A 25,697-nucleotide genomic window follows, 5' to 3' on the forward strand; every position below is an offset into this window, starting at 1 on the left:
ACATTTTCCCTTTGCCTCTAGTATTTCCCTCTGCATGAAGGTTCAGAGTGTTTCTTAACTCGCCAGTGGAGCAATGAAAATTCTGCTCTGTATCTTTCTGGGGCAAATCTATTTCTGGACACACCTAAAATATGCATTGTCTTTTGTGGCCAAGAGCTGTATTTTTAAGGCTCAGGCCGGGCCTTGCCTTTCTCCAAATGAAGCTCAAGTGATGCCCCTGTTTATGTTTACTGAGCCCATCCCATCCTGACCTGCTGGTGTTTCCAGATGCCTCCTCATGATTGCCGGCCTTGGAGCTCAGTCTCATTGGGCTCCAAAGGCTGAGTATGCGCTACTTACTACTCTGCACCACTTGTGGAACTGGCACAAGAGAACAGTCACTTGAAAACTGGGTTTTTAAACTCTGACCTGGGATGATTCTGCCTGTTATTGTCTGTCTGTTCTGTCTTTCCTACTGACAGGAGTTCCTTTGGGGCAGCAGTTTGTTCTTTGCAAATTTCTAAACACAACGAAACTGAATTATCCTTCTGCTAGTCGCTTTGGTGATGTTTATGTTTGGATTTGTGTCCATGAGATATTTACCAGTTTCTGATTCTCAGATTTTAGGAAGATATACATGGAGCATATTGCTGAACAGTACAGACTGATAGAAGACAGGAACGCCCGGGTGGGTGAGACGGTCCCACTGCAGAAAAGGTACACAAAGCTGCTGATTGTCCAGAAGTATCGCCATGAGCAGGAGCGTCAGCACGAGATCATGTCCAGAGGTAGAGAGCACACTGAGATAATGGACGGCCTGGCCCGCAAGCATTACATTTGTTTAGATGCTCTCTTCGCTTCTGCGGAGGATGGGCACAGACCCAGGACCATCGTGCTGCAGGGGCCAGCTGGCATCGGGAAGACCATGACAGCCCAAAAACTCATGCTGGACTGGGCTCTAGGAAAGCTCTATCGGGGACTGTTTGATTACATGTTCTACCTCAGCTGCAGAGAAATCAACCAAGTCACAAGCAACAAAAGTGTCTTTGATCTGATTTCAGCCCGCTGCCCCGACAGGACGGTTCCAATGAGCGTGCTGCTGGCTGATCCCAGCAAGATACTGTTCATCCTTGATGGCTTTGATGAGCTGAAGTACTCTCTTGACTTGCAGGAGGACCAGCACTGCAGTGATCCATGCCAGAAGAATCCTGTGGAAGTCACTCTGAGTAACCTGTTGACAAGAAATATCCTGCCACGGTGCACCTTGATCATCACCACACGTCTGGCGGCTCTGGAACGGCTCAGGCAGTGCATAAAGGTCAAGGTTCACCTTTGTGCTGAGATAATAGGATTTAAGAAAGAGGACAGGAAGTCATACTTCAAGGGTTTCTTTGGCAATGATGAACAGGCATCCAGAGCCCTTGCCCTGGTGAAAGACAATGACACCCTGTACACCATGTGCTTCCTCCCCATCGTCTGCTGGATCGTGTGCACGGTCATGAAGCAACAGATGGACCGAGGCCAGGACATTACGAATTCTTCAAAGACCACAACATCGGTCTACTTGTTCTTGTTGTCCACGTTGTTGAGGGATCACAGTGCTGCATCTGCAGAGACCATGCAAAGGAGCCTGAAGAAGCTCTGCTCCCTGGCACTCAATGGCATCTTTGAGCAGAAAATCCTCTTCGATGAGGAGGATCTTCAGCAGTTCGGCCTCGAAGTGTCGGACATCCAGTCACTGTTTCTCAATCAGACCATCTTCCAGCAAGACATTGATGTCTACTCAGCCTACAGCTTCATCCACCTCAGCTTTCAGGAGTTTTTTGCAGCTCTGTTCTACATCCTTGACGTGGATGTGGGTTCACTAAACCCTCAGAGAGAACTAAAGCATTTATTGAAGGAATATAGTGAGCAGACAAAGGGCCATTTAATGCTAACAGTGCGATTCCTATTTGGCCTGATTAACAAGGACCAACTGTGCCATGTAGAGGAAAAGCTATGGTGTAAAACATCCCCCAGCACCAGAGCTGACCTTGTAGCTTGGATTCAGGAGCCAAAAGAGGAAAGCCTGCTACTGGATGTTTTCCACTGCTTGCATGAGACTCAAGATGGGGATATTATTTCCAGGGCCATGGACAATATTCAGAACATTAATCTGTCTGAATATAGTATGATCGATTGCAAAGCACTTTCATTCTGCTTAAAGCATTGCCAAGGAAACAAGACTCTCAACATATCAGACATATACTTCGGACCAAAACTTCAGGAAATCATGAGACCTGGGATGATAAATTGCTCTGCTCTCAGGTATGTGCCCCTGTATGTTACCCATAAATGTTTTATGTTTAGGTATGTGGCTACGTGTGTTAAATGTAAATGTTCCATCTATGTAGTATTTGCGTAGCCCACTCCTAGCCAAAGGCAGTGGGGGCAGTACAGAGTCAAAGACCGAGATACAATCAACATGTGAATGGAAAGGTAGCTTTTTTTTGTTATGACATCATGATGTAATATGTTTTAAAGAGGTTTAAATAGCCAATCATGATATAGGAATTTATGTGCTCTTCATGAGGTATATGCCTGTGTTAAACCTACAGACTCTACATTCAGGTTTGTGTCTCTTTGTGTTAAACCTCAGACTCTACATTCAGGTTTGTGCCTCTTTGTGTTAAACCTACAGACTCTACATTCAGGTTTGTGTCTCTTTGTGTTAATCCTCAGACTCTACATTCAGGTTTGTGCCTCTTTGTGTTAAACCTACAGACTCTACATTCAGGTTTGTGTCTCTTTGTGTTAAACCTCAGACTCTACATTCAGGTTTGTGTCTCTTTGTGTTAATCCTCAGACTCTACATTCAGGTTTGTGTCTCTTTGTGTTAATCCTCAGACTCTACATTCAGGTTTGTGTCTCTTTGTGTTAAACCTACAGACTCTACATTCAGGTTTGTGCCTCTTTGTGTTAAACCTCAGACTCTGCATTCAGGTTTGTGTCTCTTTGTGTTAATCCTCAGACTCTACATTCAGGTTTGTGCCTCTTTGTGTTAAACCTCAGACTCTGCATTCAGGTTTGTGTCTCTTTGTGTTAATCCTCAGACTCTACATTCAGGTTTGTGCCTCTTTGTGTTAAACCTCAGACTCTACATTCAGGTTTGTGTCTCTTTGTGTTAATCCTCAGACTCTACATTCAGGTTTGTGTCTCTTTGTGTTAAACCTCAGACTCTACATTCAGGTTTGTGTCTCTTTGTGTTAAACCTACAGACTCTACATTCAGGTTTGTGCCTCTTTGTGTTAAACCTCAGACTCTGCATTCAGGTTTGTGTCTCTTTGTGTTAATCCTCAGACTCTACATTCAGGTTTGTGTCTCTTTGTGTTAATCCTCAGACTCTACATTCAGGTTTGTGTCTCTTTGTGTTAATCCTCAGACTCTACATTCAGGTTTGTGCCTCTTTGTGTTAAACCTCAGACTCTGCATTCAGGTTTGTGTCTCTTTGTGTTAATCCTCAGACTCTACATTCAGGTTTGTGCCTCTTTGTGTTAAACCTCAGACTCTACATTCAGGTTTGTGTCTCTTTGTGTTAATCCTCAGACTCTACATTCAGGTTTGTGTCTCTTTGTGTTAAACCTCAGACTCTACATTCAGGTTTGTGTCTCTTTGTGTTAAACCTACAGACTCTACATTCAGGTTTGTGCCTCTTTGTGTTAAACCTCAGACTCTGCATTCAGGTTTGTGTCTCTTTGTGTTAATCCTCAGACTCTACATTCAGGTTTGTGTCTCTTTGTGTTAATCCTCAGACTCTACATTCAGGTTTGTGTCTCTTTGTGTTAAACCTACAGACTCTACATTCAGGTTTGTGCCTCTTTGTGTTAAACCTCAGACTCTGCATTCAGGTTTGTGTCTCTTTGTGTTAATCCTCAGACTCTACATTCAGGTTTGTGCCTCTTTGTGTTAAACCTCAGACTCTGCATTCAGGTTTGTGTCTCTTTGTGTTAATCCTCAGACTCTACATTCAGGTTTGTGCCTCTTTGTGTTAAACCTCAGACTCTACATTCAGGTTTGTGTCTCTTTGTGTTAATCCTCAGACTCTACATTCAGGTTTGTGTCTCTTTGTGTTAAACCTCAGACTCTACATTCAGGTTTGTGTCTCTTTGTGTTAAACCTACAGACTCTACATTCAGGTTTGTGTCTCTTTGTGTTAAACCTACAGACTCTACATTCAGGTTTGTGCCTCTTTGTGTTAAACCTACAGACTCTACATTCAGGTTTGTGTCTCTTTGTGTTAAACCTCAGACTCTACATTCAGGTTTGTGCCTCTTTGTGTTAAACCTACAGACTCTACATTCAGGTTTGTGTCTCTTTGTGTTAAACCTACAGACTACTTTCAGGTTTGTGTCTCTGTAGTATTAGCGTTCGCGTAAGTAGACAAGATTATAGTTTCAAGGTTAAGTTTATTCTGCTCAGGAGTAACACAGCGACAACAGTGAGCAACAGGAATCAACTGTCAAACAGTCTACATTCTAAACAAACCCCAGAATGTCCAAAGCACAGTGTTCTACCTACAAGTGCCTGGGAGGCACAATACAGAATACTACAGTCTCTTTGTCCTAAACCTACAGACTCTACATTCAGGTTTGTGCCTCTTTGTGTTAAACCTACAGACCCTACATTCAGGTTTGTGCCTCTTTGTGTTAAACCTACAGACCCTACATTCAGGTTTGTGTCTCTTTGTGTTAAACCTCAGACTCTGCATTCAGGTTTGTGTCTCTTTGTGTTAATCCTCAGACTCTACATTCAGGTTTGTGTCTCTTTGTGTTAATCCTCAGACTCTACATTCAGGTTTGTGTCTCTTTGTGTTAAACCTACAGACTCTACATTCAGGTTTGTGCCTCTTTGTGTTAAACCTCAGACTCTGCATTCAGGTTTGTGTCTCTTTGTGTTAATCCTCAGACTCTACATTCAGGTTTGTGCCTCTTTGTGTTAAACCTCAGACTCTACATTCAGGTTTGCGTTTCTTTGTGTTAAACCTCAGACTCTGCATTCAGGTTTGTGTCTCTTTGTGTTAATCCTCAGACTCTACATTCAGGTTTGTGCCTCTTTGTGTTAAACCTCAGACTCTACATTCAGGTTTGTGTCTCTTTGTGTTAATCCTCAGACTCTACATTCAGGTTTGTGTCTCTTTGTGTTAAACCTCAGACTCTACATTCAGGTTTGTGTCTCTTTGTGTTAAACCTACAGACTCTACATTCAGGTTTGTGTCTCTTTGTGTTAAACCTACAGACTCTACATTCAGGTTTGTGCCTCTTTGTGTTAAACCTACAGACTCTACATTCAGGTTTGTGTCTCTTTGTGTTAAACCTCAGACTCTACATTCAGGTTTGTGCCTCTTTGTGTTAAACCTACAGACTCTACATTCAGGTTTGTGTCTCTTTGTGTTAAACCTACAGACTACTTTCAGGTTTGTGTCTCTGTAGTATTAGCGTTCGCGTAAGTAGACAAGATTATAGTTTCAAGGTTAAGTTTATTCTGCTCAGGAGTAACACAGCGACAACAGTGAGCAACAGGAATCAACTGTCAAACAGTCTACATTCTAAACAAACCCCAGAATGTCCAAAGCACAGTGTTCTACCTACAAGTGCCTGGGAGGCACAATACAGAATACTACAGTCTCTTTGTCCTAAACCTACAGACTCTACATTCAGGTTTGTGCCTCTTTGTGTTAAACCTACAGACCCTACATTCAGGTTTGTGCCTCTTTGTGTTAAACCTACAGACCCTACATTCAGGTTTGTGCCTCTTTGTGTTAAACCTACAGACTCTACATTCAGGTTTGTGCCTCTTTGTGTTAAACACACAGAGTCTACATTCAGGTTTGTGCCTCTTTGATTAAACCTACAGATCTACATTCAGGTTTCTGCCTGTGAGAGGGTGGTTCTAAGCATCTGTGCCGCCAGTATTTTTAGCTTTTTGAACACCTGAAATTTGAGCTTTTACTGTGTGAGGTGAGAGCCTCATAATCTGGGACCCGCCCACAGTAAACTCGTGATAAAATCGACTACATGAGGTTTCCACCAGTGTCCGCCTTGTGGGATAAGGCTGTTCCGCTGCAGCCAGAGTAAAGGGGCCAGGACTTGTTACATGTGAACACGTGTGTGCATCCGTTTAAAGGCTGTGTGGGGGAGATTCCTGTTGTGCACAGCCCAGGAGCTGTGTATAGTAGAAGGGACTATACAGAGGTGGGTGGTAACCTGGAATATGACTTATAATGTGAGGAGACACATGTAAAGGATGGTCAGTTTGCTTTACTGGTTCACTGTAGGAACACTCCATTATACTCCTATGGAGAAGGAGACCACATGGGGTAGTTTCAGTTCCCTTGGGCCTACAAACTCCAGACGTGCACAACAGTACACTGTGCGGTTCGACAAATGTCTTCTGAAAGATTTCCTCTGACACTTTACGCCATTTTCTCCGCCACAAAGGTAAAGAGGAGGACTGAACAGACGACGCGACCGAACTAGGCATGCCAAATTCTATAATCGCATGAACCTGTTTGGGAGGGTGGCATATGATGTCAGGGGAGTTTGACAGGATTAGATCTAAAGTATGTCCTGCCCAATGAGTAGGGGGCACATTATGCTGTTTTAGCCCTAATAGGAAAAGATCAGCTAGCAGAGACTGAGCCTCCACATTATCCAATAATTCGCTATGGATATTAAAATCCCCCAAGAGGAGAAAGTCATTTCCAGAGTTAATATGCGGGGCCAGTGCTTCCACTAAGGAAAGGGAAAAGGATGTTCAAGGGCCAGGGGGACGATAGACCAGGGCCCCTTTCCAATTGGTCTTTGACGAAGTACCAATCCTAAAAATCCTTAATTCCATATCTGCCGTGCAGCATTGACCCAAAATTGAAATGGATATGGCACATTTATGAACTATGGCGATACCCCCGCCCATTTTTGTTGGGCGGTCCATCCTTGCTATCCTGTACCCTACTTGAATACCAAGGGTGGTTGCGGGAACCGAGTGGGGTTTTACCCATGTCTCTGTGAGGAAACATAAGTCCGGTTGCACAGTAGAAATAAGGTCCTTTACATGTAATTTATTCATTCATTGTGCAATTCTATAATGGGACTTCTACGTGTGCTGTATTCATTCATTCTGTATTTGCCTAATGGGAGCCGTAAGTGTTCTTTCTTCATTCAATATGTAGTTCTCTAATTGAAGGTCTATGTGTGCTTTATTCATTCATTGTGTATTACCCTAACTAGAGCTCTACGTGTGCTTTATTCATTTATTGTGTAATTGACTGTTGGGTGCTCTATGTGTGCTTTATTCATTCATTGTGTGGTTCCCTAAGGGAGCTTTAAGACTGCTTTATTCATTCACTCTCTAGTTCCCTTGGTGGAGTTGTACGAGTTATTTATTAATTTGTTGTGTAGTTCCCTAATGGGAGCTCTACGTGTGATATGTTCATTCATTGTGTGATTCCGTAATGGCAGCTCTAAATGTGCTTTATTCATTCATTGTACGGTTCTCTAATGGGAGTGCTATGCCTGCTTTAATCATTCATTGTGTAGTTCCCTATTGGGAGCTCTATGTCTGCTTTCCAAATTCCTTGTTAAGTTCCCGAATGGAGACCTTCGTGTGCTTCATTCATTCTTTAAGTAGTTGACTGATGGGAGCTCTATGTGTGCTTTACTTATTCATTGTGTAGTTCCCAACTTGTAGCCTTGAATATGCTTCATTCAGTCATTGTGTAGTTTCCTTGTGTGAGCTTTATGTGTGTTTTATTCATTTAGTGTGAAGTTCCCTAATAGGATCACTACGTGTACTTTATTCATTCATTGTTTGGTTCCTTAAGGGAGCTTTATGTGTGCTTTAGTCATTCACTCTCTAGTACCCTTGTGGGAGCTGTAAGAGTTCTTTATTCATTCATGGTGTAGTTCCCTAATGGGAGCTCTGTGTGTGCTCTATGTGTGCTTTATTCCTTCATTGTGTAGATCCCTAATGAGAGCTCTACCGGTGCTTTATTCATTCACTGTGCAGTTCCCTAAGGAGAGCTCTACCGGTGCTTTATTCATTCATTGTGCAGTTCCCTAATGAGAGCTCTACGTGTGCTTTATTCATTTACTGTGTACTTCCCTAATGAGAGCTCTACCGGTGCTTTATTCATTCACTGTGCAGTTCCCTAATGAGAGCTCTACCGGTGCTTTATTCATTCACTGTGTACTTCCCTAATGAGAGCTCTACCGGTGCTTTATTCATTCACTGTATACTTCCCTAATGAGAGCTCTATGTGTGCTTTATTCATTCACTGTGCAGTTCCCTAATGAGAGCTCTACCGGTGCTTTATTCATTCATTGTGCAGTTCCCTAATGAGAGCTCTACCGGTGCTTCATTCATTCATTGTGCAGTTCCCTAATGAGAGCTCTACCGGTGCTTTATTCATTCATTGTGCAGTTCCCTAATGAGAGCTCTACGTGTGCTTTATTCATTCATTGTGCAGTTCCCTAATGAGAGCTCTACCGGTGCTTTATTCATTCCCTGTGCAGTTCCCTAATGAGAGCTCTACCGGTGCTTTATTCATTCACTGTGCAGTTCCCTAATGAGAGCTCTACCGGTGCTTTATTCATTCACTGTGCAGTTCCCTAATGAGAGCTCTACCGGTGCTTTAATCATTCACCTTGCAGTTCCCTAAGGAGAGCTCTAGTGTGCTTTATTCATTCACTGTGCAGTTCCCTAATGAGAGCTCTACCTGTGCTTTATTCATTCACTGTGCAGTTCACTAATGAGAGCTCTACCGGTGCTTTATTCATTCATTGTGTGGTTCTCTAATGAGAGCTCTACCGGTGCTTTATTCATTCACCTTGCAGTTCCCTAATGAGAGCTCTACCGGTGCTTTATTCATTCACTGTGCAGTTCACTAATGAGAGCTCTACCGGGGTTTTATTCATTCACTGTGCAGTTCACTAATGAGAGCTCTACCGGTGCTTTATTCATTCACTGTGTACTTCCCTAATGAGAGCTCTACCGGTGCTTTATTCATTCACTGTGCAGTTCCCTAATGAGAGCTCTACCAGTGCTTTATTCATTCACTGTGTACTTCCCTAATGAGAGCTCTACCGGTGCTTTATTCATTCACTGTATACTTCCCTAATGAGAGCTCTACCGGTGCTTTATTCATTCACTGTGCAGTTCCCTAATGAGAGCTCTACCGGTGCTTTATTCATTCCCTGTGCAGTTCCCTAATGAGAGCTCCACCGGTGCTTTATTCATTCCCTGTGCAGTTCCCTAATGAGAGCTCCACGGGTGCTTTATTCATTCACTGTGCAGTTCCCTAATGAGAGCTCTACCGGTGCTTTATTCATTCATTGTGCAGTTCCCTAATGAGAGCTCTACCGGTGCTTTATTCATTCACTGTGCAGTTCCCTAATGAGAGCTCTACCGGTGCTTTATTCATTCACTGTGCAGTTCCCTAAAAAGAGCTCTACCGGTGCTTTATTCATTCATTGTGCAGTTCCCTAATGAGAGCTCTACGTGTGCTTTATTCAGTCACTTTGCAGTTCCCTAATGAGAGCTCTACCGGTGCTTTATTCATTCCCTGTGCAGTTCCCTAATGAGAGCTCCACCGGTGCTTTATTCATTCCCTGTGCAGTTCCCTAATGAGAGCTCCACGGGTGCTTTATTCATTCACTGTGCAGTTCCCTAATGAGAGCTCTACCGGTGCTTTATTCATTCACTGTGCAGTTCCCTAATGAGAGCTCTACCGGTGCTTTATTCATTCACTGTATACTTCCCTAATGAGAGCTCTACCGGTGCTTTATTCATTCACTGTGCAGTTCCCTAATGAGAGCTCTACCTGTGCTTTATTCATTCCCTGTGCAGTTCCCTAATGAGAGCTCCACCGGTGCTTTATTCATTCCCTGTGCAGTTCCCTAATGAGAGCTCTACCGGTGCTTTATTCATTCACTGTGCAGTTCCCTAATGAGAGCTCTACCGGTGCTTTATTCATTCACTGTGTACTTCCCTAATGAGAGCTCTACCGGTGCTTTATTCATTCACTGTATACTTCCCTAATGAGAGCTCTACGTGTGCTTTATTCATTCACTGTGCAGTTCCCTAATGAGAGCTCTACCGGTGCTTTATTCATTCATTGTGCAGTTCCCTAATGAGAGCTCTACCGGTGCTTTATTCATTCATTGTGCAGTTCCCTAATGAGAGCTCTACCGGTGCTTTATTCATTCATTGTGCAGTTCCCTAATGAGAGCTCTACGTGTGCTTTATTCATTCATTGTGCAGTTCCCTAATGAGAGCTCTACCGGTGCTTTATTCATTCCCTGTGCAGTTCCCTAATGAGAGCTCTACCGGTGCTTTATTCATTCACTGTGCAGTTCCCTAATGAGAGCTCTACCGGTGCTTTATTCATTCACTGTGCAGTTCCCTAATGAGAGCTCTACCGGTGCTTTAATCATTCACCTTGCAGTTCCCTAAGGAGAGCTCTAGTGTGCTTTATTCATTCACTGTGCAGTTCCCTAATGAGAGCTCTACCTGTGCTTTATTCATTCACTGTGCAGTTCACTAATGAGAGCTCTACCGGTGCTTTATTCATTCATTGTGTGGTTCTATAATGAGAGCTCTACCGGTGCTTTATTCATTCACCTTGCAGTTCCCTAATGAGAGCTCTACCGGTGCTTTATTCATTCACTGTGCAGTTCACTAATAAGAGCTCTACCGGTGCTTTATTCATTCACTGTGCAGTTCACTAATGAGAGCTCTACCGGTGCTTTATTCATTCACTGTGTACTTCCCTAATGAGAGCTCTACCGGTGCTTCATTCATTCACTGTGCAGTTCCCTAATGAGAGCTCTACCGGTGCTTTATTCATTCACTGTGTACTTCCCTAATGAGAGCTCTACCGGTGCTTTATTCATTCACTGTATACTTCCCTAATGAGAGCTCTACCGGTGCTTTATTCATTCACTGTGCAGTTCCCTAATGAGAGCTCTACCGGTGCTTTATTCATTCCCTGTGCAGTTCCCTAATGAGAGCTCCACCGGTGCTTTATTCATTCCCTGTGCAGTTCCCTAATGAGAGCTCCACGGGTGCTTTATTCATTCACTGTGCAGTTCCCTAATGAGAGCTCTACCGGTGCTTTATTCATTCATTGTGCAGTTCCCTAATGAGAGCTCTACCGGTGCTTTATTCATTCACTGTGCAGTTCCCTAATGAGAGCTCTACCGGTGCTTTATTCATTCACTGTGCAGTTCCCTAAAAAGAGCTCTACCGGTGCTTTATTCATTCATTGTGCAGTTCCCTAATGAGAGCTCTACGTGTGCTTTATTCAGTCACTTTGCAGTTCCCTAATGAGAGCTCTACCAGTGCTTTATTCATTCCCTGTGCAGTTCCCTAATGAGAGCTCCACCGGTGCTTTATTCATTCCCTGTGCAGTTCCCTAATGAGAGCTCCACGGGTGCTTTATTCATTCACTGTGCATTTCCCTAATGAGAGCTCTACCGGTGCTTTATTCATTCACTGTGCAGTTCCCTAATGAGAGCTCTACCGGTGCTTTATTCATTCACTGTATACTTCCCTAATGAGAGCTCTACCGGTGCTTTATTCATTCACTGTGCAGTTCCCTAATGAGAGCTCTACCTGTGCTTTATTCATTCCCTGTGCAGTTCCCTAATGAGAGCTCCACCGGTGCTTTATTCATTCCCTGTGCAGTTCCCTAATGAGAGCTCCACCGGTGCTTTATTCATTCACTGTGCAGTTCCCTAATGAGAGCTCTACCGGTGCTTTATTCATTCATTGTGCAGTTCCCTAATGAGAGCTCTACGTGTGCTTTATTCATTCACTGTGCAGTTCCCTAATGAGAGCTCTACCGGTGCTTTATTCATTCATTGTGCAGTTCCCTAATGAGAGCTCTACCGGTGCTTTATTCATTCATGGTGCAGTTCCCTAATGAGAGCTCTACCGGTGCTTTATTCATTCATTGTGCAGTTCCCTAATGAGAGCTCTACGTGTGCTTTATTCATTCATTGTGCAGTTCCCTAATGAGAGCTCTACCGGTGCTTTATTCATTCCCTGTGCAGTTCCCTAATGAGAGCTCTACCGGTGCTTTAATTCATTCACTGTGCAGTTCCCTAATGAGAGCTCTACCGGTGCATTATTCATTCACTGTGCAGTTCCCTAATGAGAGCTCTACCGGTGCTTTAATCATTCACCTTGCAGTTCCCTAATGAGAGCTCTAGTGTGCTTTATTCATTCACTGTGCAGTTCCCTAATGAGAGCTCTACCTGTGCTTTATTCATTCACTGTGCAGTTCACTAATGAGAGCTCTACCGGTGCTTTATTCATTCATTGTGTGGTTCTCTAATGAGAGCTCTACCGGTGCTTTATTCATTCACCTTGCAGTTCCCTAATGAGAGCTCTACCGGTGCTTTATTCATTCACTGTGCAGTTCACTAATGAGAGCTCTACCGGTGCTTTATTCATTCATTGTGTGGTTCTCTAATGAGAGCTCTACCGGTGCTTTATTCATTCATTGTGCAGTTCCCTAATGAGAGCTCTACCGGTGCTTTATTCATTCATTGTGCAGTTCCCTAATGAGAGCTCTACCGGTGCTTTATTCATTCATTGTGCAGTTCCCTAATGAGAGCTCTACCGGTGCTTTATTCATTCCCTGTGCAGTTCCCTAATGAGAGCTCTACCTGTGCATTATTCATTCACTGTGCAGTTCCCTAATGAGAGCTCCACCGGTGCTTTATTCATTCACTGTGTACTTCCCTAATGAGAGCTCTACCGGTGCTTTATTCATTCACTGTGCAGTTCCCTAATGAGAGCTCTACCGGTGCTTTATTCATTCACTGTGCAGTTCCCTAATGAGAGCTCCACCGGTGCTTTATTCATTCACTGTGTACTTCCCTAATGAGAGCTCTACCGGTGCTTTATTCATTCACTGTGCAGTTCCCTAATGAGAGCTCTACCGGTGCTTTATTCATTCACTGTGCAGTTCCCTAATGAGAGCTCTACTGGTGCTTATTTCATTCACTATGCAGTTCCCTAATGAGAGCTCTACCGGTGCTTTATTCATTCACTGTGCAGTTCCCTAATGAGAGCTCTACCGGTGCTTTATTCATTCACTGTGCAGTTCCCTAATGAGAGCTCTACCGGTGCTTTATTCATTCACTGTGCAGTTCCCTAATGAGAGCTCTACCGGTGCTTTATTCATTCCCTGTGCAGTTCCCTAATGAGAGCTCTACCTGTGCTTTATTCATTCACTGTGCAGTTCCCTAATGAGAGCTCCACCGGTGCTTTATTCATTCACTGTGTACTTCCCTAATGAGAGCTCTACCGGTGCTTTATTCATTCACTGTGCAGTTCCCTAATGAGAGCTCTACCGGTGCTTTATTCATTCACTGTGCAGTTCCCTAATGAGAGCTCCACCGGTGCTTTATTCATTCACTGTGTACTTCCCTAATGAGAGCTCTACCGGTGCTTTATTCATTCACTGTGCAGTTCCCTAATGAGAGCTCTACCGGTGCTTTATTCATTCACTGTATACTTCCCTAACGAGAGCTCTACCGGTGCTTTATTCATTCACTGTGCAGTTCCCTAATGAGAGCTCTACCGGTGCTTTATTCATTCACTGTGCAGTTCCCTAATGAGAGCTCTACCGGTGCTTTATTCATTCCCTGTGAAGTTCCCTAATGAGAGCTCTACCTGTGCTTTATTCATTCACTGTGCAGTTCCCTAATGAGAGCTCCACCGGTGCTTTATTCATTCACTGTGTACTTCCCTAATGAGAGCTCTACCGGTGCTTTATTCATTCACTGTGCAGTTCCCTAATGAGAGCTCTACCGGTGCTTTATTCATTCACCTTGCAGTTCCCTAATGAGAGCTCCACCGGTGCTTTATTCATTCACTGTGTACTTCCCTAATGAGAGCTCTACCGGTGCTTTATTCATTCACTGTGCAGTTCCCTAATGAGAGCTCTACCGGTGCTTTATTCATTCACTGTATACTTCCCTAATGAGAGCTCTACCGGTGCTTTATTCATTCACTGTGCAGTTCCCTAATGAGAGCTCTACCGGTGCTTTATTCATTCACTGTGCAGTTCCCTAATAAGAGCTCACCGGTGCTTTATTCATTCACTGTGCAGTTCCCTAATGAGAGCTCTACCGGTGCTTTATTCATTCATTGTGCAGTTCCCTAATGAGAGCTCTACGTGTGCTTTATTCATTCACTGTGCAGTTCCCTAATGAGAGCTCTACCGGTGCTTTATTCATTCATTGTGCAGTTCCCTAATGAGAGCTCTACCGGTGCTTTATTCATTCATTGTGCAGTTCCCTAATGAGAGCTCTACCGGTGCTTTATTCATTCATTGTGCAGTTCCCTAATGAGAGCTCTACGTGTGCTTTATTCATTCATTGTGCAGTTCCCTAATGAGAGCTCTACCGGTGCTTTATTAATTCCCTGTGCAGTTCCCTAATGAGAGCTCTACCGGTGCTTTATTCATTCACTGTGCAGTTCCCTAATGAGAGCTCTACCGGTGCATTATTCATTCACTGTGCAGTTCCCTAATGAGAGCTCTACCGGTGCTTTAATCATTCACCTTGCAGTTCCCTAATGAGAGCTCTAGTGTGCTTTATTCATTCACTGTGCAGTTCCCTAATGAGAGCTCTACCTGTGCTTTATTCATTCACTGTGCAGTTCACTAATGAGAGCTCTACCGGTGCTTTATTCATTCATTGTGTGGTTCTCTAATGAGAGCTCTACCGGTGCTTTATTCATTCACCTTGCAGTTCCCTAATGAGAGCTCTACCGGTGCTTTATTCATTCACTGTGCAGTTCACTAATGAGAGCTCTACCGGTGCTTTATTCATTCATTGTGTGGTTCTCTAATGAGAGCTCTACCGGTGCTTTATTCATTCATTGTGCAGTTCCCTAATGAGAGCTCTACCGGTGCTTTATTCATTCATTGTGCAGTTCCCTAATGAGAGCTCTACCGGTGCTTTATTCATTCATTGTGCAGTTCCCTAATGAGAGCTCTACCGGTGCTTTATTCATTCCCTGTGCAGTTCCCTAATGAGAGCTCCACCGGTGCTTTATTCATTCACTGTGTACTTCCCTAATGAGAGCTCTACCGGTGCTTTATTCATTCACTGTGCAGTTCCCTAATGAGAGCTCTACCGGTGCTTTATTCATTCACTGTGCAGTTCCCTAATGAGAGCTCCACCGGTGCTTTATTCATTCACTGTGTACTTCCCTAATGAGAGCTCTACCGGTGCTTTATTCATTCACTGTGCAGTTCCCTAATGAGAGCTCTACCGGTGCTTTATTCATTCACTGTGCAGTTCCCTAATGAGAGCTCTACTGGTGCTTATTTCATTCACTATGCAGTTCCCTAATGAGAGCTCTACCGGTGCTTTATTCATTCACTGTGCAGTTCCCTAATGAGAGCTCTACCGGTGCTTTATTCATTCACTGTGCAGTTCCCTAATGAGAGCTCTACCGGTGCTTTATTCATTCACTGTGCAGTTCCCTAGTGAGAGCTCTACCGGTGCTTTATTCATTCCCTGTGCAGTTCCCTAATGAGAGCTCTACCGGTGCTTTATTCATTCACTGTGCAGTTCCCTAATGAGAGCTCTACCGGTGCTTTATTCATTCACTGTATACTTCCCTAATGAGAGCTCTACCGGTGCTTTATTCATTCACTGTGCAGTTCCCTAATGAGAGCTCTACCGGTGCTTTATTCATTCACTGTGCAGTTCCCTAATGAGAGCTCTACCGGTGCTTTATTCATTCCCTGTGCAGTTCCCTAATGAGAGCTCCACCGGTGCTTTATTCATTCACTGTGCAGTTCCCTAATGAGAGCTCTACCGGTGCTTTATTCATTCACTGTGCAGTTCCCTAATGAGAGCTCTACCGGTGCTTTATTCATTCATTGTGCAGTTCCCTAATGAGAGCTCTACCGGTGCTTTATTCATTCACTGTGCAGTTCCCTAATGAGAGCTCTACCGGTGCTTTATTCATTCACTGTGCAGTTTCCTAATGAGAGCTCTACCGGTGCTTTATTCATTCACTGTGCAGTTCCCTAATGAGAGCTCTACCGGTGCTTTATTCATTCATTGTGCAGTTCCCTAATGAGAGCTCTACCGGTGCTTTATTCATTCACTGTGCAGTTCCCTAATGAGAGCTCTACCGGTGCTTTATTCATTCACTGTGCAGTTCCCTAATGAGAGCTCTACCGGTGCTATGAGAGCTCTACCGGTGCTTTATTCATTCACTGTGCAGTTCCCTAATGAGAGCTCTAAGGGTGCTTTATTCATTCACTGTGCAGTTCACTAATGAGAGCTCTACCGGTGCTTTATTCATTCATTGTGTGGTTCTCTAATGAGAGCTCTACCGGTTCTTTATTCATTCATTGTGCAGTTCCCTAATGAGAGCTCTACCGGTGCTTTATTCATTCATTGTGCAGTTCCCTAATGAGAGCTCTACCGGTGCTTTATTCATTCATTGTGCAGTTCCCTAATGAGAGCTCTACCGGTGCTTTATTCATTCCCTGTGCAGTTCCCTAATGAGAGCTCTACCTGTGCTTTATTCATTCACTGTGCAGTTCCCTAATGAGAGCTCCACCGGTGCTTTATTCATTCACTGTGCAGTTCCCTAATGAGAGCTCTACCGGTGCTATGAGAGCTCTACCGGTGCTTTATTCATTCACTGTGCAGTTCCCTAATGAGAGCTCTACCGGTGCTTTATTCATTCACTGTGCAGGTCACTAATGAGAGCTCTACCGGTGCTTTATTCATTCACTGTGCAGTTCCCTAATGAGAGCTCTACCGGTGCTTTATTCATTCACTGTGCAGTTCCCTAAGGAGAGCTCTACCGGTGCTTTATTCATTCACTGTGCAGTTCCCAAATGAGAGCTCTACCGGTGCTTTATTTATTCACTGTGCAGTTCCCTAATGAGAGCTCTACCGGTGCTTTATTCATTCATTGTGCAGTTCCCTAATGAGAGCTCTACCGGTGCTTTATTCATTCACTGTGCAGTTCCCTAATGAGAGCTCTACCGGTGCTTTATTCATTCACTGTGCAGTTCCCTAATGAGAGCTCTACCGGTGCTTTATTCATTCACTGTGCAGTTCCCTAATGAGAGCTCTACCGGTGCTTTATTCATTCATTGTGCAGTTCCCTAATGATAGCTCTACCGGTGCTTTATTCATTCACTGTGCAGTTCCCTAATGAGAGCTCTACCGGTGCTTTATTCATTCACTGTGCAGTTCCCTAATGAGAGCTCTACCGGTGCTATGAGAGCTCTACCGGTGCTTTATTCATTCACTGTGCAGTTCCCTAATGAGAGCTCTACCGGTGCTTTATTCATTCACTGTGCAGTTCACTAATGAGAGCTCTACCGGTGCTTTATTCATTCATTGTGTGGTTCTCTAATGAGAGCTCTACAGGTGCTTTATTCATTCATTGTGCAGTTCCCTAATGAGAGCTCTACCGGTGCTTTATTCATTCACTGTGCAGTTCCCTAATGAGAGCTCTACCGGTGCTTTATTCATTCACTGTGCAGTTCCCTAATGAGAGCTCTACCGGTGCTTTATTCATTCCCTGTGCAGTTCCCTAATGAGAGCTCCACCGGTGCTTTATTCATTCACTGTGCAGTTCCCTAATGAGAGCTCTACCGGTGCTTTATTCATTCACTATGCAGTTCCCTAATGAGAGCTCTACCGGTGCTTTATTCATTCACTGTGCAGTTCCCTAATGAGAGCTCTACCGGTGCTTTAATCATTCACCTTGCAGTTCCCTAATGAGAGCTCTACCGGTGCTTTATTCATTCACTGTGCAGTTCCCTAATGAGAGCTCTACCGGTGCTTTATTCATTCACTGTGCAGTTCCCTAATGAGAGCTCTACCGGTGCTTTATTCATTCACTGTGCAGTTCCCTAATGAGAGCTCTACCGGTGCTATGAGAGCTCTACCGGTGCTTTATTCATTCACTGTGCAGTTCCCTAATGAGAGCTCTACCGGTGCTTTATTCAGTCACTGTGCAGTTCCCTAATGAGAGCTCTACTGGTGCTTTATTCATTCCCTGTGCAGTTCCCTAATGAGAGCTCCACCGGTGCTTTATTCATTCACTGTGCAGTTCCCTAATGAGAGCTCTACCGGTGCTTTATTCATTCACTGTGCAGTTCCCTAATGAGAGCTCTACCGGTGCTTTGTTAATTCACTGTGCAGTTTCCTAATGAGAGCTCTACCGGTGCTTTATTCATTCACTGTGCAGTTCCCTAATGAGAGCTCTACCGGTGCTTTATTCATTCATTGTGCAGTTCCCTAATGAGAGCTCTACCGGTGCTTTATTCATTCACTGTGCAGTTCCCTAATGAGAGCTCTACCGGTGCTTTATTCATTCACTGTGCAGTTCCCTAATGAGAGCTCTACCGGTGCTTTATTCATTCACTGTGCAGTTCCCTAATGAGAGCTCTACCGGTGCTTTATTCATTCATTGTGCAGTTCCCTAATGAGAGCTCTACCGGTGCTTTATTCATTCACTGTGCAGTTCCCTAATGAGAGCTCTACCGGTGCTTTATTCATTCACCTTGCAGTTCCCTAATGAGAGCTCTACCTGTGCTTTAATCATTCACCTTGCAGTTCCCTAATGAGAGCTCTACCGGTGCTTTATTCATTCACTGTGCAGTTCCCTAATGAGAGCTCTACCGGTGCTTTATTCATTCGCTGTGCAGTTCCCTAATGAGACCTCTACCGGTGCTTTATTCATTCACTGTGCAGTTCCCTAATGAGAGCTCTACCGGTGCTTTATTCATTCACTGTGCAGTTCCCTAATGAGAGCTCTACCGGTGCTTTATTCATTCACCTTGCAGTTCCCTAATGAGAGCTCTACCTGTGCTTTAATCATTCACCTTGCAGTTCCCTAATGAGAGCTCTACCGGTGCTTTATTCATTCACTGTATACTTCCCTAATGAGAGCTCTACCGGTGCTTTATTCATTCACTGTATACTTCCCTAATGAGAGCTCGACCGGTGCTTTATTCATTCCCTGGGCAGTTCCCTAATGAGAGCTCTACCGGTGCTTTATTCATTCACTGTATACTTCCCTAATGAGAGCTCTACCGGTGCTTTATTCATTCACTGTGCAGTTCCCTAATGAGAGCTCTACCGGAGCTTTATTCATTAACTGTGCAGTTCCCTAATGAGAGCTCTACCGGTGCTTTATTCATTCACTGTGCAGTTCCCTAATGAGAGCTCGACCGGTGCTTTATTCATTCCCTGTGCAGTTCCCTAATGAGAGCTCTACCGGTGCTTTATTCATTCACTATATACTTCCCTAATGAGAGCTCTACCGGTGCTTTATTCATTCACTGTGAAGTTCCCTAATGAGAGCTCCACCGGTGCTTTATTCATTCACTGTGCAGTTCCCTAATGAGAGCTCTACGTGTGCTTTATTCATTCACTGTATACTTCCCTAATGAGAGCTCTACCGGTGCTTTATTCATTCACTGTGCAGTTCCCTAATGAGAGCTCTACCGGTGCTTTATTCATTCCCTGTGCAGTTCCCTAATGAGAGCTCTACCGGTGCTTTATCCATTCACTGTGCAGTTCCCTAATGAGAGCTCTACCGGTGCTTTATTCATTCCCTGTGCAGTTCCCTAACGAGAGCTCTACCGGTGCTTTATTCATTCATTGTGCAGTTCCCTAATGGGAGCTCCACCGGTGCTTTATTCATTCCCTGTGCAGTTCCCTAATGAGAGCTCTACCTGTGCTTTAATCATTCACCTTGCAGTTCCCTAATGAGAGCTCTACGTGTGCTTTATTCATTCATTGTGCAGTTCCCTAATGAGAGCTCTACCGGTGCTTTATTCATTCACTGTGCAGTTCCCTAATGAGAGCTCCACCGGTGCTTTATTCATTCACTGTGCAGTTCCCTAATGAGAGCTCTACCGGTGCTTTATTCATTCCCTGTGCAGTTCCCTAATGAGAGCTCTACCTGTGCTTTAATCATTCACCTTGCAGTTCCCTAATGAGAGCTCTACGTGTGCTTTATTCATTCATTGTGCAGTTCCCTAATGAGAGCTCTACCGGTGCTTTATTCATTCACTGTGCAGTTCCCTAATGAGAGCTCCACCGGTGCTTTATTCATTCACTGTATACTTCCCTAATGAGAGCTCTACCGGTGCTTTATTCATTCACTGTGCAGTTCCCTAATGAGAGCTCTACCGGTGCTTTATTCATTCACTGTGCAGTTCCCTAATGAGAGCTCTACCGGTGCTATATTCATTCCCTGTGCAGTTCCCTAATGAGAGCTCTACCTGTGCTTTAATCATTCACCTTGCAGTTCCCTAATGAGAGCTCTACCGTTGCTTTATTCATTCACTGTGTACTTCCCTAATGAGAGCTCTACCGGTGCTTTATTCATTCCCTGTGCAGTTCCCTAATGAGAGCTCCACCGGTGCTTTATTCATTCACAGTGCAGTTCCCTAATGAGAGCTCTACCGGTGCTTTATTCATTCACCTTGCAGTTCCCTAATGAGAGCTCCACCGGTGCTTTATTCATTCACTGTGCAGTTCCCTAATGAGAGCTCTACCGGTTCTTTATTCATTCACTGTGCAGTTCCCTAATGAGAGCTCTACCGGTGCTTTATTCATTCACTGTGCAGTTCCCTAATGAGAGCTCCACCGGTGCTTTATTCATTCACTGTGCAGTTCCCTAATGAGAGCTCTACCGGTGCTTTAATCATTCACCTTGCAGTTCCCTAATGAGAGCTCTACCGGTGCTTTAATCATTCACCTTGCAGTTCCCTAATGAGAGCTCTACGTGTGCTTTATTCATTCACTGTGCAGTTCCCTAATGAGAGCTCTACCGGTGCTTTATTAATTCATTGTGTGGTTCTCTAATGAGAGCTCTACCGGTGCTTTATTCATTCACTGTGCAGTTCCCTAATGAGAGCTCTACCGGTGCTTTATTCATTCACTGTGCAGTTCCCTAATGAGAGCTCCACCGGTGCTTTATTCATTCATTGTGCAGTTCCCTAATGAGAGCTCTACCGGTGCTTTTTTCATTCACTGTGCAGTTCCCTAATGTGAGCTCTACCGGTGCTTTATTCATTCACTGTGCAGTTCCCTAATGAGAGCTCTACCGGTGCTTTATTCATTCACTGTGTACTTCCCTAATGAGAGCTCTACCGGTGCTTTATTCATTCACTGTGTACTTCCCTAATGGGAGCTCTACCGGTGCTTTATTCATTCACTGTGCAGTTCCCTAATGAGAGCTCTACTGGTGCTTTATTCATTCACTGTGCAGTTCCCTAATGAGAGCTCTACCGGTGCTTTATTCATTCACTGTGCAGTTCCCTAATGAGAGCTCTACTGGTGCTTTATTCATTCACTGTGCAGTTCCCTAATGAGAGCTCTACCGGTGCTTTATTCATTCACTGTGCAGTTCCCTAATGAGAGCTCTACCGGTGCTTTATTCATTCATTGTGTGGTTCTCTAATGAGAGCTCTACCGGTGCTTTATTCATTCACTGTGCAGTTCCCTAATGAGAGCTCTACCGGTGCTTTAATCATTCACCTTGCAGTTCCCTAATGAGAGCTCTACGTGTGCTTTATTCATTCACTGTGCAGTTCCCTAATGAGAGCTCTACCGGTGCTTTATTCATTCATTGTGCAGTTCCCTAATGAGAGCTCTACCGGTGCTTTATTCATTCACTGTGCAGTTCCCTAATGAGAGCTCTCCCGGTGCTTTATTCATTCACTGTGCAGTTCCCTAATGAGAGCTCTACCGGTGCTTTATTCATTCATTGTGCAGTTCCCTAATGAGAGCTCTACCGGTGCTTTATTCATTCATTGTGCAGTTCCCTAATGAGAGCTCTACCGGTGCTTTATTCATTCCCTGTGCAGTTCCCTAATGAGAGCTCTACGTGTGCTTTATTCATTCATTGTGCAGTTCCCTAATGAGAGCTCTACGTGTGCTTTATTCATTCACTGTGCAGTTCCCTAATGAGAGCTCTACCGGTGCTTTATTCATTCACTGTGCAGTTCCCTAATGAGAGCTCTACCGGTGCTTTATTCATTCACTGTGCAGTTCCCTAATGAGAGCTCTACCGGTGCTTTATTCATTCACTGTGCAGTTCCCTAATGAGAGCTCTACCGGTGCTTTATTCATTCACTGTGCAGTTCCCTAATGAGAGCTCTACCGGTGCTTTATTCATTCATTGTGTGGTTCTCTAATGAGAGCTCTACCGGTGCTTTATTCATTCACTGTGCAGTTCCCTAATAAGAGCTCTACCGGTGCTTTTATCATTCACCTTGCAGTTCCCTAATGAGAGCTCTATGTGTGCTTTATTCATTCACTGTGCAGTTCCCTAATGAGAGCTCTACGTGTGCTTTATTCATTCACTGTGCAGTTCCCTAATGAGAGCTCTACTGGTGCTTTATTCATTCATTGTGCAGTTCCCTAATGAGAGCTCTACCGGTGCTTTATTCATTCCCTGTGCAGTTCCCTAATGAGAGCTCTACCGGTGCTTTATTCATTCACTGTGCAGTTCCCTAATGAGAGCTCTACCGGTGCATTATTCATTCACTGTGCAGTTCCCTAATGAGAGCTCTACCGGTGCTTTAATCATTCACCTTGCAGTTCCCTAATGAGAGCTCTAGTGTGCTTTATTCATTCACTGTGCAGTTCCCTAATGAGAGCTCTACCTGTGCTTTATTCATTCACTGTGCAGTTCACTAATGAGAGCTCTACCGGTACTTTATTCATTCATTGTGTGGTTCTCTAATGAGAGCTCTACCGGTGCTTTATTCATTCACCTTGCAGTTCCCTAATGAGAGCTCTACCGGTGCTTTATTCATTCACTGTGCAGTTCACTAATGAGAGCTCTACCGGTGCTTCATTCATTCATTGTGTGGTTCTCTAATGAGAGCTCTACCGGTGCTTTATTCATTCATTGTGCAGTTCCCTAATGAGAGCTCTACCGGTGCTTTATTCATTCATTGTGCAGTTCCCTAATGAGAGCTCTACCGGTGCTTTATTCATTCATTGTGCAGTTCCCTAATGAGAGCTCTACCGGTGCTTTATTCATTCCCTGTGCAGTTCTCTAATGAGAGCTCTACCTGTGCTTTATTCATTCACTGTGCAGTTCCCTAATGAGAGCTCCACCGGTGCTTTATTCATTCACTGTGCAGTTCCCTAATGAGAGCTCTACCGGTGCTTTATTCATTCACTGTGCAGTTCCCTAATGAGAGCTCCATCGGTGCTTTATTCATTCACTGTGCAGTTCCCTAATGAGAGCTCTACCGGTGCTTTATTCATTCCCTGTGCAGTTCCCTAATGAGAGCTCTACCTGTGCTTTAATCATTCACCTTGCAGTTCCCTAATGAGAGCTCTACGTGTGCTTTATTCATTCATTGTGCAGTTCCCTAATGAGAGCTCTACCGGTGCTTTATTCATTCACTGTGCAGTTCCCTAATGAGAGCTCCACCGGTGCTTTATTCATTCACTGTATACTTCCCTAATGAGAGCTCTACCGGTGCTTTATTCATTCACTGTGCAGTTCCCTAATGAGAGCTCTACCGGTGCTTTATTCATTCACTGTGCAGTTCCCTAATGAGAGCTCTACCGGTGCTATATTCATTCCCTGTGCAGTTCCCTAATGAGAGCTCTACCGGTGCTTTATTCATTCACCTTGCAGTTCCCTAATGAGAGCTCCACCGGTGCTTTATTCATTCACTGTGCAGTTCCCTAATGAGAGCTCTACCTGTGCTTTAATCATTCACCTTGCAGTTCCCTAATGAGAGCTCTACCGGTGCTTTATTCATTCACTGTGTACTTCCCTAATGAGAGCTCTACCGGTGCTTTATTCATTCCCTGTGCAGTTCCCTAATGAGAGCTCCACCGGTGCTTTATTCATTCACAGTGCAGTTCCCTAATGAGAGCTCTACCGGTGCTTTATTCATTCACCTTGCAGTTCCCTAATGAGAGCTCCACCGGTGCTTTATTCATTCACTGTGCAGTTCCCTAATGAGAGCTCTACCGGTGCTTTATTCATTCACTGTGCAGTTCCCTAATGAGAGCTCTACCGGTGCTTTATTCATTCACTGTGCAGTTCCCTAATGAGAGCTCCACCGGTGCTTTATTCATTCACTGTGCAGTTCCCTAATGAGAGCTCTACCGGTGCTTTAATCATTCACCTTGCAGTTCCCTAATGAGAGCTCTACCGGTGCTTTAATCATTCACCTTGCAGTTCCCTAATGAGAGCTCTACGTGTGCTTTATTCATTCACTGTGCAGTTCCCTAATGAGAGCTCTACCGGTGCTTTATTAATTCATTGTGTGGTTCTCTAATGAGAGCTCTACCGGTGCTTTATTCATTCACTGTGCAGTTCCCTAATGAGAGCTCTACCGGTGCTTTATTCATTCACTGTGCAGTTCCCTAATGAGAGCTCCACCGGTGCTTTATTCATTCATTGTGCAGTTCCCTAATGAGAGCTCTACCGGTGCTTTTTTCATTCACTGTGCAGTTCCCTAATGTGAGCTCTACCGGTGCTTTATTCATTCACTGTGCAGTTCCCTAATGAGAGCTCTACCGGTGCTTTATTCATTCACTGTGTACTTCCCTAATGAGAGCTCTACCGGTGCTTTATTCATTCACTGTGTACTTCCCTAATGGGAGCTCTACCGGTGCTTTATTCATTCACTGTGCAGTTCCCTAATGAGAGCTCTACTGGTGCTTTATTCATTCACTGTGCAGTTCCCTAATGAGAGCTCTACCGGTGCTTTATTCATTCACTGTGCAGTTCCCTAATGAGAGCTCTACTGGTGCTTTATTCATTCACTGTGCAGTTCCCTAATGAGAGCTCTACCGGTGCTTTATTCATTCACTGTGCAGTTCCCTAATGAGAGCTCTACCGGTGCTTTATTCATTCATTGTGTGGTTCTCTAATGAGAGCTCTACCGGTGCTTTATTCATTCACTGTGCAGTTCCCTAATGAGAGCTCTACCGGTGCTTTAATCATTCACCTTGCAGTTCCCTAATGAGAGCTCTACGTGTGCTTTATTCATTCACTGTGCAGTTCCCTAATGAGAGCTTTACCGGTGCTTTATTCATTCATTGTGCAGTTCCCTAATGAGAGCTCTACCGGTGCTTTATTCATTCACTGTGCAGTTCCCTAATGAGAGCTCTCCCGGTGCTTTATTCATTCACTGTGCAGTTCCCTAATGAGAGCTCTACCGGTGCTTTATTCATTCATTGTGCAGTTCCCTAATGAGAGCTCAACCGGTGCTTTATTCATTCATTGTGCAGTTCCCTAATGAGAGCTCTACCGGTGCTTTATTCATTCCCTGTGCAGTTCCCTAATGAGAGCTCTACGTGTGCTTTATTCATTCATTGTGCAGTTCCCTAATGAGAGCTCTACGTGTGCTTTATTCATTCACTGTGCAGTTCCCTAATGAGAGCTCTACCGGTGCTTTATTCATTCACTGTGCAGTTCCCTAATGAGAGCTCGACCGGTGCTTTATTCATTCCCTGTGCAGTTCCCTAATGAGAGCTCTACCGGTGCTTTATTCATTCACTGTGCAGTTCCCTAATGAGAGCTCTACCGGTGCTTTATTCATTCACCTTGCAGTTCCCTAATGAGAGCTCTACCTGTGCTTTAATCATTCACCTTGCAGTTCCCTAATGAGAGCTCTACCGGTGCTT

The 25,697-nt window shown here is 44.3% G+C and overlaps 1 protein-coding gene across 1 annotated transcript in view; it reads left to right on the top strand.

The window, feature by feature from the left end:
• Positions 1-25,697, top strand: part of LOC144763074 (NACHT, LRR and PYD domains-containing protein 12-like) — a 699,377-nt gene that overhangs the window by 278,070 nt on the left and 395,610 nt on the right. Inside the window, exon 4 of the mRNA XM_078648376.1 lies at positions 600-2,286. Coding sequence (XP_078504502.1) covers positions 600-2,286 — 1,687 coding nt within the window. The remainder of the gene's footprint in view (positions 1-599; positions 2,287-25,697) is intronic.

The sequence above is a fragment of the Lissotriton helveticus genome, chromosome 6, assembly GCF_964261635.1.
Source record: "Lissotriton helveticus chromosome 6, aLisHel1.1, whole genome shotgun sequence".
NCBI lineage: Eukaryota > Metazoa > Chordata > Amphibia > Caudata > Salamandridae > Lissotriton > Lissotriton helveticus.